The following is a 19,973-nucleotide window of genomic DNA, read 5'->3' on the forward strand; positions in this document are numbered from 1 at the left end:
TTTAATCAGTTTAATTACATTGTATCCATAAACTGAAGATATTTATCCAAATACAATTAAGTACATCGTGTACAACCAGAGAAATGAAAAGTTGTGCTCCATTGTGTAGAATGAATCAAAATGCATTCTGCTATCATATATACCTGGTTAGAACTAACTACCTAAATAAATAAATAATACAATTGAGAATAAAATGACATAGAACAGATAATATTAACTATATGGTGGGCTTTCAGGAGGAATAGGATAAAACCTGTGTTGTGCTGCCTCCACACACAGAATTGGGATTTATAGGTGGAGAATGCAGCAGGGCATATAAATGCAAGATTTTCCAGAGTTGGAAACTGAATTTCTGCTCACTAAAGGTGTCTTAACATTAGCCAGACCGTGACATTTAAGGTATAGAGAAACTCAGTACTCCTAAGCCCCACCACCATTGACAGTCTGTGACTCCAGTCTGTCCAGCACTGGAGTCTGAAGCTTCTAAATTAGCCATATCCTTTCTAGTGCAGCCTAAAGCCCTCAATCTATTTTAGCCTCTTAGTTCTACATTACTGCCATTACCTTGGCTGCCAGCCCCAGCTCACCTTGTGCACAGAAGCAGAGCAGGCCTCCAGTGAGACCAAATAAACCCATTGCTTGTCAGGGCTATCAGGGCTGGTAGAGCTTACAGCTGTGAATGTGCAGCTTTTTTTTGCTTTTTTGTTTTTGGCAGTACCAGGGATAGAACCCAGAGCCCTGCATGTACTGGGCAAGCACGGTATCATTGAGCTAACACCCACAGTCCACACAAGCCACCTTCCCTCTAAGATTCCCCAACGCTTTCCTTGATATGAAAGAGAGTGATAAAAATGTGTCTTGTACATTCAGGAAGTGAAAGTCCAAAGACAGAATGCAAAGTCATGGTGTAGGAACTCAGCAGATAAGCACACACTTGATTAAGATTTTATCTGGAAGTGGTAGTGCAAAGTGCAGAGAACTAACTATGCAAAAGTCAATAGAGTTTAGTCCAAAAGTGGAACCAAGCTGGGCCTGGTGGTGCTAGCCTATAATCCCAGCAACTGGGAAGGCTGAGGCAGGAAGACAGCAAGTTCAAGACCAGTCTGAGCAATTTAGCAAGACTCAAACTCAAAATAAAAATATTTTTTAAATGTTGGGGGCAAGTTGTAGCTCAGTAGTAGAGCACTTCTAGGTTCAATCCCCAGTACAGAAAGAAAAAAAAGTGGAACCTCACAAATGTCTCAAATAATATATAGAGATTAAAGTTTATAATGTTAACCTACACAATAAAAAATAAACAAGTAATTGCTATATAAAGGAAGGTCATTGTCTTTCTTTCTTTCTTTCTTTTTTATTTGTACTGGGGATTGATGCAGGGGTGCTTTAACACTGAGCTATATCCCCAGGACTTTTTATTTTTTTATTTTAAGATAGGATCTCCCTAACTTGAACTTGTGATCCTCCTGCCTCAGCTTCCTGAATCCCTGGGATTACAGGTGTGTGCCACAGGCACCAAGTTTCCCTCTGTATACTTTTGAAAACATTAGCTGTCTTCTTCTCCTTCTCCTTTTAATTTTTAGTTGTAGACGGACACAATTTTATTTATTTATGTGGTGCTGAGGATTGAACCCAGTGCTCCATGCAAGCGCTCTACCACTGAGCCACAACCCTAGCCCATTAACTATCTTCTTAAAGCATGAGAGAAACCAATACTCTGTTTCTCAGTCCTCTGATTTCTGCTTTGCCATTTTGATATATGAATTGTCTGAGAATCAATTCAAGTTCAGTTACATCTTTCAAATAACATTTTCCCCACTTTTAGAAACTGATAGCATAAAGGAAGAGTTTTTAAATATTTGGTGACTTTTGTTGTTGTTGTTTGGTACTGGGAATCGAACCCGGGGCACTTAACCACTGAACTACACTGCCAGCCCTTTTTTATATTTTATTTAGAGATAGGCTTTTGCTGAACTCAGAATCCTCTGGCCTCAGCTTCCCAAGCCGCTGGGATTATAAGGTCCTTGCTTAACATCTGGACAGCGATCTTAAGTGACAATCAACATTTTAAGGATAAAGTTTCACTTCCCACCCAAAGGCCTATCTGAGAAAGGCTCACCACTCCCTCAGACTAACCCAACCCTTAACCACCTGCATTAGGACCTGCCCAGCTCTGATTCCTGAGCCTCCCCCATAAAATTCCCGGAACTCAAGCTTGATTTGCCTCTCTCTCCTATTGAGAGATGGCCTTTATTTGTCAGCTCTGACAAGTAAACGCTCATGTGTATCACTGCCTGGTCTCCGTCTTTCCTGTCTCACCCGTCTCTCCCGTGCTTTCCCTTCATTAATATTAATTGATTGCTCAATTAAGGTGGTATGGTAGACAGAATGTTAAGATGGCCCTATGACCTTGGCTAGTATGTGTTACTTTCATGATTATATTGTTTTATATTGAAAGGGTAATTATCCAGGTGGGACAACTCTAAATAAATCAGTCATTTAAAAGCAGACAGCTGAGTGTAGCTCAGAGGTAGAGCATTTGCCTAGCATGTGCAAGGGCCTAGGTTCAATCCCCAGCACCACAAAAAAAAAAAAAAAAAGCAGAGAGCTTTCCCTGGTCAACAGTAGAAGAATAGCCAGAGTGTTAAATGTGGCAGTGACAACATGCCTGTAATCCCAGGGACTTGGGCAGCTGAGGAAGGAGGATTGCAAATTCAAGTCAGTTTCATACACTTAGCTAGACCCTGAGCAACTTAGTGAGACCCTGTCTCAAAATTTAAAAAAAAAAAAAGGTTAAGAAGGGCTGGAGGATGTGGCTCAAGTGGTTAAGCCCCCCAGGCTCAATCCCTGGTACCTAAATAAATAAATGCATAAATACAGTGTGCCAGGGTTCTCAGACTTGTTGAGATGAAGACCTAAGTCAAGAAACTAATTGCTTCCAGAGTTGGAGCATATCCACCAGCTGACAGCTAGCAAAGAAATGGGCCCTGGGCCCTAAGGCCACAGGGAACTGAATTCTGTTAACCCGAAGAGTTTGGAAGATGGATTCTTCCCCTCAGCTTCCAGATAAGAATCCAGCCCAACTAGCACCTTGATTTCAGCCTTGTGAGACCCTGAGTAGAGAATACAGTTAAACCCACCTGGACTACTGACTCTGAAAACTGTTTTTGTTTGTTTGTTTTCCAGCCTTTTGTTTTTTGTTTTCTGTACTTTATTTATTTTTTTTTTGGCGGGGGGGGGGGGGTGTTACCAGGGATTGAACTCAGGGGCACTCAGCCACTAAGCCACATCCCCAGCCCTATTTTGTATTTTATTTAGAGACAGGGTCTCACTGAGTTGCTGCTTAGTGCCTCACTTTTGCTGATGCTGGCTTTGAATTTTCGATCCTCCTGCCTCAGCCTCCAGAGCTGCTAGGATTATAGGCATGTACCACCATGCCTGGCTATATTTTATTTTTTTGAGACAGATCTTATTATTTAGGGCCTCGCTAAGTTGCTAGGGCTAGCCTGGAACTTGCAATCCTCTTGTCTCAGCCTCCCAAATCGATAAGACTACAGACAAGCACCACTGTGCCCTGTTAGAGAACTGTTTTTACTGGAATCAAATGTTCAGTACTCAGGAAGATAGGTATTGGGAAAGAATCAGGAAAATAGTGGGAAGGAATCAGTTTATTTAAGGCCAGCCCTGAAGGTGATAGAGGGGCAGGCTCCTCAAGCTCTAACTTCCCAGGCTCTGGACTCAGGGTTTTTGTGGGGATTAAGGGGAGAGTGAGGCTGCAGGCTGGGACCAGTCTCTGTGAGTGTGTCTTCTCTAACACATCACAATGGATTTGGTGCTATTTACCAAGGCAGTGTCTTATAAACGCCAACTGGGATTTGTGAATAATCTAAGGGATTAAAGAATTAGTATTAATTTCTAAGTGGAACTTCTGCTAAAGGATTAGGGAAGGACAAAAGGAAAAAAGGGAACCAAGAAAAATCTCACTGGGCCCCTGCTTAACACAATGAGATCATGAATGTATCAAGCTGCTGAGTTTGTGGTAACTTGTTATGCAGCAATAGAAAACTAATACAGTGGTTTAACTTAACTTTCTATCAAGTTTACCCATTGTTGGGTAACTCTTCCTTTTAGTAGCTAATAGGCACTTAGTAAAGATGTACTTTGGATTAAGCAAATACTCTCTTGCTCATATAATATTTACTAATTTAAACATCCATTAATCTTTCTTGAATAAATTGTGATTGCCAAAATGATGAATTTCTAATTCCATTAATTTTTCTAGATTTATTAATTGATTGTATACTTGAGCAAAAAGTTTTCTGTTTTCCTTATGTATTTATTCATTTTAATGTGGTCTCATGAATTCCTGTTTCAGTCAGTGGGCTATTATCCACCAATGTCATTAATTTTTATGCTCTAATTCACTAATTGAGCTGGCTTCTGTGTCCTTAAGGCAGGACTGCATCATTTATTGAGCACTCCCTCACTTTCTGGTGGAAAAAGCTTACTCAAGGTCATCTTTTCCTGATTTGCTTCTGTAATAGCTATTTCTCCAAGTAAACTTAGTTTCTCTTTAATGGAGAATGTACACATAAATCTAAAGTTACATGAATCTGTTTTTTTCTTTTGGTAGGGACCCCCTACCACTGAGCTATCCCCTAGCCTTTTTAAAAATTTGAGAGAGGGTCACCCTGACTTGCCCAGGCTGGCCTCAAATTTTCTATCCTCCTGCCTCAGACTTCAAAGTCACTGCAGTTATAGGCATGCACCATTATTCCCAGTAAACATGCACTACTTTGGGTTCACTAATGAGTAGAGATGTACCAAAAGGAAAAGGAAATATATTCTGCCCTATATTTCCCTTTCTTCTGCAAACCATTTAACTATCAGTTTAAATGGCTAACTCATAAACATAAGTAACACAAGTAAGGGTTATCTCATGAACAAAGTAACACAATTAAGCCAGACCCAGCAGTGATCTCCATAGTTTAAAGTTAACTGATTAGGACATTTATTACAAATGCAAACTGCCACTTTTTTATAATTTTTTTATAATTTCACATAATTGTGTGAGTACAATCTTATCATATTCAGATTCTGTGTACACTCAAGGGAAGGAGGGATGAGGGCTATTGAGGTTATTAGATTTCTGCTTATGATGGGATAGAGAATGGCTAGGGATCCCGTGAAGGCTGCATGGCCCACTGGGCTTGGCTATAAAAAGTAAAATGTCTGTGTCAAATGGATAAAGTCCTGGTACACTCCTCCAGGCTTATCAGGCAATTTGGGTTCTTTCATTGGGGCAACAAATGTCAATTGTGTGACTAAACTGCATGGAGCATGAATTCCATGCCAAAGTACAAGGAGCGCAGATGTAAGGTCATGGTGATGGGGAAGCTGCCAACACTGTAGACACAACTAAACACACTTCACATTGAATACAACACTTGAATCCAGGGAGCCAAAAGGAATACAGAAACAAATAGACTACTGAGAAAAGTGGGGCCTAATTATGTTTCAGATAATATCAAGAAATACTATGTTAGCTACTTGGATAATAAATTCAAAAATCAAGTTCTAATTTTTAAAATGTGCATAAAGCTGGGTGCAATGGCACACACCTGTAATCCCAGCAACTCAAGAGACCGAGGCAAGAGGATCATAAGTTCAAGGCCAGCCTTAGCAACTTAGTGAGATCCTGTCTCCTAAGAAAAACAGATAAACTGGGGATGTAGCTTAGTGGTAAAGTGCTCCTGGGTACAATCTCCAGTACCAAAAACAACAACAACAACAAATAGAACTATCACTGGACTCTGGTTTTAAATTGCTTCATATATATAATGTTCATACATCTTTATATACCTCCAAATAATCTCATGAATTATTTGTGGGGTTGTGTGCGTAAATAATAATGTGTAAAAATGTGGATGAAAAAATGCATCAGTTAAGGGTCCAGCCAGGACAGGAACTGCACTAATTTTAATTTTTTTTTAATAGTACTAGGGATGAAACCAGGGCCTCACACATGCTAGGCAAGCACTCTATCACTGACCTACACCCCAGTCCAACACTGATTTTTGAACATTGGATATTAATTCAAATTGTCTGCACAAGGGAGGGAAGAACTGGGATGAGAGAGAGGATGAGTTAGCAATAGCAGAAAAGACACTGCCCCTAGGGATAGAGGACATAGAAGAAAGCAGTGTTTCCTAATCTCTGAAGCTGTGTCATGCGGTAGGAGATAGAATCATGGTGGAGGCTGTCAGGCAAGAGCTGGGACCACAAGAAAAATAGAGGAAATCTGACTTCTAATGGAGAGACCTCTCAAAGAGAAAACATTGGGCTTTTCCCTTCCCCCAGCCCTCTAATCTCCTAACAGTACACCCCATTTAAGCAATCCCAGAGGAAACCATCTAACTAGGAAGTCTGGAAATCCAGGTGTTGACCTCCTCTCCCCACCATCCTGCAGAATGGAAGAAGGTAAGACGAGGAAGTTGATCTGTAAGTAAGTAGGCATAGAACCAACAGAGGATGAGGTGACTCAGGAATCTGAGGATGGACATTAATTCTGAGGAGTCAAGGAAATGAGAAGAAGAAGTGGTCCTCAACTTTACTAGTAACCACTTATTTCTTTATGCTTTCTTTTCATTTTTCAGCTGGAGGCTTGATTCAGTAGTACAGCACTTGCTTAGCATGCATGAGGCCCTGGGTTTGGTCCCCAAAGTCTCAAAAAAATTTTTTTTTTAATTTGAAGTATGTCAGATGCTCACTATGTTATCATCGGGACATTCTATATAACTGGAATATTTCATAAGGAAAAATACTATGGAACCAGGCCTACCAGCACATGCCTGAAATCCTAGGGACTTAGGAGGCTGAAGCAGGAGGAATGCAAGTTTGAGGTCAGCCTTGGAACTTAGTGAGACTCAGTCTCAAAACAAAAAGGGCTGGAGATGTAGCTCTTTGGTAGAGTGCCCCCTGAGTCCAATCCCCAGTGCTAGGGGTAAAAAGGAAACTTGGTTCAGCCACTTACTACCTGGGTTGCCTTGAGCCTCCATTTCATCTTCTGAAAAACTGGAATGATGAAAGTTGAATTCAGTGAGCTCACAGAGAGAAAAAGCACTTCAAGGTGTATGGGTGCACAGTGAACTTTCAGTACACATTGATTACTTTCATTATTTTTTAATTATTTTTATTTTTGCATCCTCAATGGTAGCAGAGACCCTGTAGTTTAACAAACATTTGTTCAGATCAAATAAGTGGAAGAAATAGTCATTTGCTCATCTGAGTCATACTTCCCTGTATAAGTCTTTCCCTGGTTCAACATATGGATCTAAATAAAACCTTGCTTAGGGGGAGGGAGGAGAAGGAAAGAAGGTTCTGGGAAGGAGATTGAGCAACTAATGTTGCGTGCATGGACAATTAGAGCATTAAAAAAATCCCATTATGTACAATTATAATGCACTAATAAACTTTTTTTTTAATTTTGCCTAGATTCTGACAAGATCAAGCACAATATAATTTCATATAAATTTAGTTAAAACGGGCCTCAGGGAGAGCAAATTCCACTTCATGAAGAGAAAGAATCCACCAGGTGTCTCATCAGGAGATTCAGCTTCAGTAATCGGCATTAAAGGGGTAATCCGGCAAATTAGCCTGGCTGCAGAAACAAGCAGAGAGAATGTGTTCCACAAAAGCAGCAACTGTGCTCTAACAATCCATTCTTCTCTGGTGCTCCCTCGGCCACCTTCCCCCAAGACTCTGTGAGGACATAAGTAGGGAAGCTCATACCTTGACCTTCCTTCAAATCAGTGGGAGAGGTATTTAAGAAAAGCAGGCAGGCAAGTAAGTAGTGACCAGGGCACCAGAATGAAATCATAATTCAATGGCTTCCACCACGCCTGGCACCTTACAAGTGTTGTCAATTCATTCTCACACACTGAGAGTTGGGAATAACAGTGGAATTGATGCTTGACTTAACAACACAGGTAAAGGACTTAGGATCCCCGGTACATTCTGAGCCAACATTCCATAGATGTCTGCTGTAATTACTACTACCCTCCCTCCGTATTTTGTAGATACAGAAGCCAACTTGATGAAGTTACCACACAGCTGGTAAGTAAATGGTGGGGCTGGGATGAGAAGCCAGGTAGGTTTACTCCTGAATCCTCCAGTCCAACTCTGTATTTGACATTCCCTCTTGGATGTCTAATGGCATCATAAACATGTTAGGTCAAATCCTGCCAGCCCTCGGTCCAAAATCCTCCAATGGTTTCTCAGCTCGGAGCTAAAATGAAAGTCCCTCTCATGGTTTACGCCCTCTGTGTATGCTCTGAGCCTGGACACCTCTCTCCAGCCTCATCCCTTCTACTCTTCCTGTCATCCATTCCACTCCAGCCTCACTGCCCTCTTTATTCAAATGCTCCAAACACATTCTCACCTCAAGGCTCTTGAAATTGCTGCTTTCACTGCCCAAAACGCTCTTCTTCCCAAAATCCACATGGCTTATTTTTTACTTTCTTCAGGTTTCTGCTCAACTGTCACCTTATCAGCAAAACCTTCCCTTACCTACTCAATATTAAGTACCAACCTCCCCAGGACCCACCTCTTCCTATCCCCTTTACCCTTCTTTATTTTCCTGTACAATTTGTTACTATCTGACATATATATTTTGAGTTACTTTTGTTCTCCCTAACTAGAATTTAAGACTGTGGCAGCAGGAATTTTGTACAAAGTGTGATCTCCCAAACACCTAGAAAATGCCTGGCACATTGTAGATGACCAGTAAACTGCTGAGTGAATGAATGAATGGAAACTTCTGCCTCCTACAGAGCAATGACACCTCTTCTCTTGAAATTCTAGATCTACATTCAGAAGTTCAGACAATGAGCAGCAATTAGGAATATGTCTTTCCAGAATGATTCCCCAGGACTCCAGTAGTATTCAAAAACAACAAGAAAATAGTACTAAAAGACAAATATAGATGCGGCTGCCTTCCAATCTTTCCAGCTAATCCTCTACCTCTTCAAAACAAGCAACAACAAACAAAACCCCATGATCCTCCTTATTAACCCGCTGACACTTACTCAGCCAGGACACCGATCCTCCAGTTTCTGTTGAAGCTGAGTAAGGTCGCCATCTCCTCATCACTCAATTTGAAGTCAAAGACCTGGAAAGGCAAGAATTCCAAAACATCCTTGGCAAGACAATTCCTGGGATTTGAGATCTTCAGTTATTTTAGCAGGGAGTAAGCTCATATCTGTAGCACAAACTGGCCACAGGAGTCCAGATGTCCTTTGTATGTCAAGTGGATATAAATTTTTCTCTAAATTGGGTCCCACACAAAGACTGTAGTATTTAGCTAGATGTGGTGGTACGTGCCATAATTCTAGCCACTTGGGAGACTGAGACAGGAGGAAACCAAGTTTAAAGTCAGCCTGGGCAATTTAGCAAGACCCCCCTCTTAAAAAAGTGAGGGAGGCTGGTGATATAGCTCAGTGATAAAGTGTCCTTGGCTTAGATCCCCAATATCTTTTCCTGCCCCCCCCATTTCTCCCCTCCCCCCCACCAGACTCTGCAGTATTTATAGGGTGTAGTGTGCCCAAAGGAGGGATACCAGATTTGTAGGTATTAAACCTCAGTTTATACAGCATCCTGTTCACATAGGTTCTTCTAGAAGGATAGTTCTTCAAGTACAGTCCATCTCTCATCTGCTGCTAGGTGGTCTCTTGTGTGGCCCATGACCTGATTGCTCAAGGACAACTAGGAACCTTCTCAGTGTGCTCAGATCTGACAGGGATTCTCCTGTCACTGCCCTAGCACATCCTGTGATCATTTCTCTCAGCTCTGAGGCCAGATTCCTGACCTAAGAGTGGAGAAGATGGCAGGAGCCACTAATACACAGGGATGAGATGAAAAACCTGGAGAGAGAGAGTCTCCCTTGCCGCCTCCTCCACTGGGGAATACCAGATGATCAGATAGGATCTCACCTGAAAGTTCTCGAGAATACGTTCTGGGGTCACAGACTTGGGGATCACCACCACATTCCTCTGGATATGGAACCGGATCAGAACCTGTGAAGAAAGAGGACTTCATATTTCTATTTGTCCACAAGGACCCCCCTCTCCCAGAAAAAGGAAAAATAAAATATCTCTGTAGCTCACTGAGGCTTTAGCTACAACAGTGAATGTTGGGCCAAGTGCTTAACTATTAGAGACACTGGCCAGTTCTCCCCTTCCCTCCCTAACTAGCAGGTTATGGGAAAACCCTATGGTTTTCCTTGTTTAGAAATGAAGGTGTCCTTGGAGGTCATAAGGCTGAGATGTGGTACAGATGGCATATGAACCCAAAACCATTCTCTGTGGTTCAGCTAGACAACTTGGTAGGAAGCCAATGGACAGAGGCCACACTTGTGTTAGAGTTTGGACCTGGAATACCCCCAAAGGCTCATTGAAGGCTTGGTCCCCAAGTGTGGCACTATTTGGAGGTGGTGGAAACTTCAGAGAGCTGTGAACCTAGTTGGAAGAGGTAGGTCACTGGCCTTTGTTTGAAGGGTCTCCCTCTCTCTTTCTCTCCCTCTCTCTCACTCCCCCTCCCTCTCTCTCATTCCTCCTGCACCTTTCCTCCTTGAGTGCTATGATGTAAGCACCTTTGCTCCACCACACATGGCCCATACATGGCTCACCAAGGCCCAGAGTGATGGGGCCAAATGACCACAGACTGAAATATTGAAACCCTGAGCCAAAATAAATCTTTTCTCCTTTCTGTTGATTTTCTAAACAACAGAAAGCTGACTAATAAACCTTGTTTCATTGATACCCACTGTATTTCCTGGGGGTCCTAACAAGACTTCCAAGAAGGCACATGAGTGTGCTTTACTTCCTGTTTTCCTCCCCTCTAATGAGTCAAATGAAGACAATAAAAGGAATAAAACAGAAGACTGTAGAATAAATGGATTGCTGGATAAAGATAAAGAGCAAAAACCCCACATTGTACCTGGGCTGAGGATTTTTTGTGCCTTGCAGCAATCTCCTTGATCTTAGGGTCCTCCAATAGTGAAGGGTCTTCTGGTTTAGCCCTAGAGGCAGAAAGTTAGCTGTTACGAATAATCACCATGGTTACCAAATGCATAAGCACATCACTCCAATGTCAATCTCGAGGCTGGGCATCAGAGCCTTCTCCATTTGGGACACCAACAGGAGAAACCCAGAAGCTCTGTGTCTTTCCCATGAGCTAGTCCATCCACGGGCTCTGGAGCCTCAGCATTTCACCAAGGCTGGTCTAGCACTGGAGTATTCTCAGAGGGTCAGAAGTGTTGCACTTTCTTTTTAAACTCCCATTCTTTCCCACCATAATCCCATTTGGAGGGGTTAAGCACATTGCCTTAGACACATTTTTCTTTCTGGTGACTTACAGATTCATACCAAACTCAACCAGTTATAAAGTAATATTTTTAAGAGTACTAAGACAAAGACCCACCACTCAGAAGCCTCACCAAGGTCTATCTGGAGAGCCCAGGGGGCTGTAGGCTGTGACAGTGATGCCCTTAGAATGGCAATATTGGATCAGTTTCTCCTGGGTGAGGTATGGGTGACACTCCACCTGCAAGTATGAACAATCTCCATCATTAGGAAAGTTTGCTTGCATTTTGAATGGTTCACAGAAAGTTGTACACACAATATATTGACAGACTTACTAAACCAGACCCTGAGATCTGTCTCCCACCACCCTGAAAGCATCATTACCACTGATCCCTGAGACTAGACTCAGTATATAGCATTGGATTTGCCTCCTAATGTTAAGAAGTAATAGGGCAGGACCCTTTCATTGACTAGAATTTACCTGGTTAGTCACTGGTTTATATTTGAGTCCAGGCTTATTCAAGATCTTTTCAATCTGGAAGTGGTTGAAGTTGGAAACACCAAGAGTTTTCACCAACCCCTCATCCACCAGCTCCTCCATGACCTGCAACGAAAAGGATTAGTGAATATATATGACAAAGTGGACCTATCAAATTAATGCACTCAATTTAATGCAAAAACGAATGCTGAAATCTCAGGCTATTTTGTGAGTCTTGCCAAAATTTTCATTTTGAGCCCATTCACATAAACCACTATATTGTTCATTATATCATTAAACCTGAAAACTTCCTCAAACAGAATGTGTCTTGTGGCAAGAAAATAAATATGTTGATATTTTTCTAAGTTAACTAGAATTCAAATTTCTTTTTATGGCCACAATTTTGTCATTAGCAAAGAGAAAATAGTATCTATTCTTGAAGTTTCAGGCTTAATAAGTATATTTTAGTGACTATGTCAAACAAGTATTTATGTGGTTGGATAATGCCTTGAAAGGTCATTAAAGAAAAATACAACACTTATAATCCCAATGACTCCAGAAGCTGAGGCAGGATGTTTGCAGGTTCAAGGCCAGCCTCAGCAGTTTAGCAGGATCCTGAGCAACTTAGCAAGACCCTGTCTAAAAGTAAAAAAATTAAAAGGTCTGGGCATGGTGGCGCATACCTGTAACCCCAGCAGCTCAGGAAGCTGACATAGGAGGATCCCAAATTCAAAGCCAGCCTTAGCAACTTAGCAAGGCCCTAGGCAACTTAGCAAGACCCTGTCTCTAAATAAAATGCAGAAAAGGGCTGGTGATATGGCTCAGTGGTTAAACAACCCTGGGTTGAATCCCCAGTACCATAAATAAATAAATAAACAAACAAACAAATAAATAAATAAAGGACTAGGGATGTAGCTAAGTAGTAAAGTGCCCCTGGGTTCCAGCTCACAGCTTGTACATTCATGGTGTTCTTCCACTTGGTACAGAGATTTATATTTAATTATAGAAGAAGGTTTGGATATTATGACAAATTGACATCTTCCTAAGATTTTCCCCAAAGTATTTGATTTACTTCTATATATAGTCTCACGCTTCTTAGATATTATTATATGTTTTTTGGTACTGGGTAAAGCTCAGGAGTAGTTAATCACCGAGCAACATCCCCAGCCCTTTTTATTTTATTTTGAGACAGAGTCTCACTAAGTTGCTTATGGCCTCACTAAATTGCTAAGGCTGGCTTCCAATTTGCAATCCTCCTTCATCAACCTCCTGAGTCACGTTATTAACAGGCATGTCCAGCCCTGCGATACGAGATTTTCAATAATTTGGTATGGCTCTTAATTATATAAAGCATTGCTTCTTTTATCATTTTGACTTGCAGAAATGAACTATAAATGGCATATCCCTGCTGAGAAAATCCAATGGCAATACTACAGGTGGCAACAACCAATAGTTTTGGGTTTTTTTTTTTTTTTCTTTTTCTTTTCATGTACAACTCAGAGAGGTTGAGGACAGTCTTTAAAACCCACCCATAGAAATTCAGATAGTTTCTTCCCATACTTCCAAGTAACAAGCTTTCTGCTGTTAGCAGGCAAATTTAATGATGTGCTTGCCAAAGATAATTCCTTTCAAGTGTATTTCCAGGATTGCCAACCTTGTCATTATAAAGTGATGATTTTCCTGCTTCATTATCCTTTTCCTGATATCACATCATTTTTGCTATCTAAATTTTCTTATTGCTGGTTGCTGAGGTTCAAAGCAAGAAAGCTGTGCTCATGGGTAAACATTTCTGAACAAACTTAGTGAGACTCTGTCTCAAAATAAAATAAAAACTTTACATTTAATTTATCATATCAATTCCAGGCTAGGACAGTTTTAACCTATTTTAAGTGGTAAAAAACAACACAAACTAAGGAAATGTGTCCCACTCAGATGATAGAACAATATGATCCCTGAAACCCTTTGTCACTATTCATTTATGACTTGTTCATTCACTTGTTCTCTGCTGGCATTTGCAAGAGCACATGATCGTTTCAAAAAAAAAAAAAAAAAAACTTCAGAAAACCTTTCATGCCTTAATTTAATTTTAGACACAAATTATGTGAATGAGGTCATTATTGGATCTAGGAAGTGGGGCACTCCTTTTCCCTTATGTTTGAATGATATGTGTTCACTTTTTACCAAGCACACTGCTAAAGACCAATGCAGTTGAACTTCTTAGTCAGACAGACCTGAGTCCTGAGTCAACCCCAGCTCTTCCACACACTTGCTCCATGACCCGACAAGTTAACAACTTTTCTAGATCTTAATCATATAATTTGTAAGTGGGAAAAATAACTCTCCCTAGTAACACTCCCTCTTATGGTTAGATGATTAAATTGACCATGATTAAAGTTCCTAGCATGTTGGCTACCTTAATCTTTACCATATCTTGCGGACATGTATCAGTTACACACACACACACACACACACACACACACACACAGATTAAACCCGGGGTGCTTTACCACTGAGCTACATCCCCAGTCCTTTTTATTTTATTTAATTAAGGAATTTATTTATTTATTGGTACTGGGAATTGAACCCAGGGGCTCTTGACCACTGATCCACATCCCAAGCTCTGTTTTATTTTTTATTTTGCAACAGGGTCTCTCTAAATTGCTTAGGGTCTTGCTAATTTTCTGAGGCTAGCCTTGAACTTGCCATCATCCTGCCTTAACCTCCTGAGTTGCGGGGATTACAGGAGTGTGCCACTGCACCCACCTATCTATAGTATTTTTAAAAAATAAGAAACTGAATATTTCAGGAGTTAAATAACTGATCCAAGGTTACTCAGCTAACACCTACAAACTCAAGTCAAAATGCCTTTTTAAAATTTCCTCCCATGGCTTTGGAATAGCACGTGTATCCCCCAAATTAGGGTACATTATATCTATAATCTCATTTGAGAACACAGTTTTAGCCTTGAAAATGTAAATCATGTCAGATGGATTCTGAGTCCAAAGGTGATAAAGAAGGAGTGAGAAAAACTGGAAGATAACAGTGGTGGAGTTAGACATAACGCAGCAGGGCTCCTTCATGGAGTCTCATCCATGACCGAGGGAAATTTTTTTTCTCCCAACACACTTAGAAGAAACTAGAACCTACCTCCCAGGCATCCAAGAATGTTTCTTTACTGATGAGGTTGTTGCCTTTATCATCTTTGGGGAATAAGTCCTTCCCAGCCTGTAAAAGGAGAATAAAAAGCTTATTGTAATGTGCATCTGGATATGTGGTCCTGTTGAACAAGGTTTTCAGATCCTGATTTCTACTTCTTTTGGCGGGGGTGGGGTGGGCAGGGTACTGGAGTACTCAGGGGCCCTCAATCACTGAGCCACATCCCCAGCCCTATTTTGTATTTTATTTAGAGACAGGGTCTTACTGAGTTGCTTAGCATCTCACTTTTGTGGAGACTGACTTTGAACTCATGATCTTCCCACCTCAGCCTCTTGAGCCACTGGGATTACAGGCATGCACCACTGTGCCTGGCTCTGATTCCCATTTTTATACCCACATCTGTACACTATTTTTATCAAACGCTGGAGAACACACTTGTAGATAGTGAGTTTCAATAAAAACTCCATATCAATCTATTGTGGCATGGAAACTCTTACATTTTTATAAACTACTGGATTGATTTTACAATCCATCACTAGAATATTCTAGAAGCCATCATTATCACCGTGGACATTAACTTTATATTATCAGACCCCAGATAAACTTGGAGGTAAACATTAATTTCAAGGTCAATATACAAGGGTTGGATCTCAAGGTATGGTTTTCCTAGGGAAGATGTTAACTCACTTCTGTCCTCACAGCCTCTAGGAGCCTGGGTGGCATACCACATCACCTAGCTGACTATGAGGGAAGAGGCTGGGAATTCATGTCCCTCTCACCTCCAGGAGCAGGCAGAAGTAGAGTCTGTTTCTTTAGTGAGAAATGGCTACCTTTCAGTATCACCATGCTTGGGCTTTTCTCCAAGATGCCACTCCCAGGGTGTGCTTTGATTAACAGGAGTGTTGAGCCCTGAGATAATGTTATGCAAGAGTATCCTAAGAGTTCTCCTGGGGGGGGGGGGGTGGGACTCGAGGCACACAATCAAGACAAAAGCCACATGGCAGTGGCAGCTTATTTGAGTTGCCAGAAGTCACTGTCTCTCTCAGATGCAACCGCAAGAAAACTTAGGCACGTGCCTACCTCAGTGGCCACGTGTCATCTAGGCCTCTCTTCCAAACCAGCACCTTCCTGCTCTGCACAAGAACTCCTGTCCACTGGATACCCCCATCCTGGCACAGTTATTTTCTGGCATCTATCTGCTCAGGAATAGTTCAAACCTGAAATCCCTGGGGCCAATGAATAAGATAGACATCCAAATAGTCCAGTTTCAGATCCTTGAGGGTCTTCCGACAGGCTTCCTTCACAAGCTTCCTCTCAAAGAAGGTGCACCACAACTGCAGGGGGAGACAGCAAGGCCTTAGGACTGGAGAGAGAGGGGCTGTACCACACTCACTCTCCCTGCTTTGTGATTTGCATGATCCATCCTGAGAACAGGTCGTTTATAACTAAGGTGGTTAAGATAGTGACCCAGCACACAAAGTCCTCAGCCAAGGCTGTATTTCCTGAGATGAGCGCAATTTATTTATTTTTGGTAGTGGAGATTGAACCCAGGGATGCTGTACCACTGAGCTACCCAGCCCTCTTTATACTTTATTTTGAGATAGGATCTGGCTAAACTGATGAGGCTGGCCTTGAATTTGTGATCCTTCTGCTTCAGCCTCCTAAGTCTCTGGAATTTCGGGCCTAGACACTGTGATATCAGGCCAATTTATTTTTTCACACTCTCAACATTCTATCTGTTTCTGACATTGGTTAAAATATTTGGCCACTAATTAAATATTTTTGTACCTGTGTTATTCCCTTCCTTGGCTCTCAGCTCTCTGAGGGTAGGAATTGTGATTAGCTTTTACATTTCAAGCACATGTCCCCTTTTTCTATATACCATATCTTCATCTATCAGGCTCCAACTGATGATTTGATAAGGAATTCTTTCAGATGGGGCCCTGCCTACAGCTAATCTATTTATCCTACCAGATGCATTTTCCAAGGACCTGGAACTACAGATTTTTTAGCAAATTGCTTCTAATATGGATCCAGCAGGTTTCAACTCCTTCATGTAACAATTATCCCTTTCCTTCTTTGTTGTACACTTTATAACACAGTTTTTACTGGCTTGAAATAAAAAGAAATCTCTAAATGATAATAAAAAATGCTCCCACCGTTTTCCAAAAACCCCCTGACTAAGAACCTCAGTGCAACATCCATTGAGACCACAGTGCTGAAGGTCTGGCGTCAGGATCCATCAGTGTTTGCACCCTTAGCCTCTGATCGTCACTGGGCAGAGGGATCCCATTGATAGAAAACAGGGAAGATGAGGGCACTGGGGCCAGCCCCACTCAGGTGCGTGGGACTACGGCAGTATCTTTCACATGTCAGTACTCATGCGGATGTTTGTATTGAGGGACGTACTAAAGGCCCACATGAAGAGAGCTGGGGTTGGCTGGGAGGGTTCTTGGCACTGACCACATCCACATACTTCTGCCTGCGTTGAAGTCCAGTCCTCCCACCAAATGGGCCATACGTACCTTGCTCACAATAAAGAGGTCCTCCCGCTTCACCACCTTCTCTTGGATCTTCTCTTGGATGGCTTCTCCCACCTCATTCTCATTCTGATAGACGTAGGCACAGTCTATGTGGCGATATCCTGCATCAATGGCCACCTTCACGGCTTCTTTGACTTTGTTTGGGGGAGACTAAAAGGCACAGAAAAGGCCATAAGTTACTTTTCCTCCAAATCTAGGTCCCATTTGCCAGGGGATAACAGGGAATAAAACACACTTTGGAAAACTTTTCAAAAGAAAAAAAAATTAATTAATTTTATGATTGTGACCTGGAGCCCTATCCTACCTAAAAGTCAATTCCTCTATAATTCAGGTAAGTCCTGAAGTATCTCCAGTTGCTAGAAAATATGGATAGCTTCCACTTCAGTGCTCTCAAAGCCAGGCTGAAAACTAGACCTGAAGTAACTCAGGAGGTCAGGTGTGATGGTGTACACATGTAATCCTAGTGAGCCAGGAGGTGACCCGGGAGGCAGAGGCAGGAAGATCACAAGTTCAAGGCTAGCCTCAGCAACTTAGCAAGACCTTGTCTCAAAATAAAATGTCAAAATGGCTGGGGATATAGACCGGTGGTAGAACGACCTGAGTATTAGAAAAAAAAAAAAAGAAAGAAAAGAAAAGAAAGAAAAAAAAAAGAGAGACACACAGAGGAATGACTCAGCAAGATGAGCCATTTGGAAAGAAAGGTTCCAAAGATGGATCTTGGAAACTAGCTAGGGTGATGTCAGCATTGAGGGAAATGGTTAAAAAAAAAAAAAAAAAGGGCAGAGTTAGAAGATGATAAAATTCCAAGAGAGGCCGGTGAATCTGCTTCCTGAGGCACTGGGATGTGCCTTTGGCATTTTGCCTACTGACAATAACACAGCCAGAGTGGGACCTGCGCTCCTGACTCTGTGATGACCGAGGCTGTCTGTGATCCCAGTACTTCTCAGAGCTTAATGAGCATGACAACCACTGGAGATCTCAGTAAAGCAAATATTGATTCTGTAGCCTGGGTTGGGTCTGAGTTGTTTTGTTTTGTTAAGTTACTGGGTATTGAACTCAGGGCGCTCTACCACGGTACTACACCCCGAGCCCCCCTTATTATAGAGCTCTGGATCCTCTCAATCACTCAGTCACCAAACCCAAGGCCAAGAAATGCTGAGCCCCTCTCTCCATGTCCCAGAACTAAGCAGTGTTTTAGAAGAAAAAGACTGCTGAGAGTAGCTGCCGTGTTCTCTTTTTCTTTCTTTCTTCGGCTTTCTTTTTTTAGTAAGTCCAACTTGTGCTGGAAACTTGATACTTGCTAGTGAAGCACTCACCCTGCCAAGAAAAGCCAGTCTGTAACTTTCCAGCCTCCATCGGCCCAGAGAAATTCAGCTCTAGGGCCTCTGCCCCAACTGACAACAGAGAAAGTATTCAGACAACCCTGGAGGGAAGCAGGCCTCCTAAAATTTGCATATTTACCTTCCAGGTGCCCAGACCCAAAATGGGCATCTTGGCTTTGGTGCTGAGCTCCACGAAGGTGGCCATGGTTGGTGCAGAAATGGCTTTGAGAGAGCAAATAGATGTCTGGCGTCCCGGTAATGAGGCTCACAGATGCTTTAAATCCTGGTTAGGGAGGCTGGCCCTGGCCGAAGGGGAGGAGCCAGAGCCAAGGGCAGACACTAAAACAGGAAGTTCTTTTGTAAAATTAATTGCTGGTGCTGGGGACAAACTTCAGAGGCAGAGTGTGTGCCTGGGTTTGCATGTAGTCCTAGGAAAAAAAGAATTCTTTTTATTTATCATTTTATTTATTTATATTGGTACTAGGGATTGAACCCAGAGGCGCTTAACCACTGAGCCACATCCCCAGTCCTTTTCATTTGAAACAGGATTTCCCTTAATTGCTTAGGAACTCGATAAATTGCTGAGACTGGCTTTGAACTTGCGATTCTAAGCCTCCATAGTGGCTGGGATTACAGGAGAGTGCCACGATGCCTGGCAAAAGAAAAAATTCTTGTAGTAAACCTGATTGCTGTAAATTAAAGATTAACAACTTCTGAAAAATGTTCCTATTAAAAAAAAAGTTATGAATGACTTTGTGACTGACACTTAAGGGTTTGTTAACCCTTAAGTGTCACACACAATGGAAGATTCTCCAAAGATCTATTCGGGGATGGACATAGTACTTTGAGGCAAGGGAAAGTTTCTCTCTCTCTCTGGTACTGAGAATTTAATCCAGGGGCACTCAACCCCGGAACCACATCCCTATCCTGTTTCTATATTTTATTTAAAGACAGGGTCTCACTGATTTGCTTAGGGCCTCACTAAATTGCTGATTAGGCAATTTCTTTTAGAAATACATTTACATTTACCCAAGTGTAAAAAGTAACCTAAGGTTTAGGTTTGGTTAAAAAACAATTAATGGTATAACTAAATCCCCAATAAAATTTGTTATCCTTA

The 19,973-nt window shown here is 41.8% G+C and overlaps 1 protein-coding gene and 1 long non-coding RNA gene across 3 annotated transcripts in view; one reads left to right on the forward strand and one right to left on the reverse strand.

Annotated features, from left to right (window-relative positions):
* Positions 1 to 9,995, forward strand: part of LOC139705698 (uncharacterized) — a 30,443-nt gene extending 20,448 nt beyond the window's left edge. Inside the window, exons 3-4 of the long non-coding RNA XR_011707509.1 lie at positions 8,076 to 8,112; positions 8,860 to 9,995. This is a non-coding gene — a long non-coding RNA (uncharacterized lncRNA). The remainder of the gene's footprint in view (positions 1 to 8,075; positions 8,113 to 8,859) is intronic.
* Akr1b10 (aldo-keto reductase family 1 member B10) lies at positions 7,164 to 19,166 on the reverse strand. 2 transcript variants are annotated; one of them, XM_027950158.3, is made up of 10 exons: positions 18,996 to 19,166; positions 17,517 to 17,684; positions 16,209 to 16,325; positions 14,983 to 15,060; positions 11,839 to 11,961; positions 11,492 to 11,598; positions 10,993 to 11,074; positions 9,987 to 10,070; positions 9,084 to 9,166; positions 7,164 to 7,657 (listed from the first exon to the last, which is right to left on the reverse strand). In XM_027950158.3, exons 1-10 carry the CDS (start codon positions 19,059 to 19,061, stop codon positions 7,615 to 7,617), a joined length of 951 nt encoding a protein of 316 aa, XP_027805959.1. In that variant the 5' UTR covers positions 19,062 to 19,166; the 3' UTR covers positions 7,164 to 7,614. The 2 variants fall into 2 exon arrangements, with proteins under 2 accessions (XP_027805959.1, XP_027805960.1); XM_027950159.2 differs by lacking the exon at positions 16,209 to 16,325.
* Positions 19,167 to 19,973: the final 807 nt, after the last annotated feature.

Source organism: Marmota flaviventris, chromosome 1 (genome assembly GCF_047511675.1).
Source record: "Marmota flaviventris isolate mMarFla1 chromosome 1, mMarFla1.hap1, whole genome shotgun sequence".
NCBI classification, from domain to species: domain Eukaryota; kingdom Metazoa; phylum Chordata; class Mammalia; order Rodentia; family Sciuridae; genus Marmota; species Marmota flaviventris.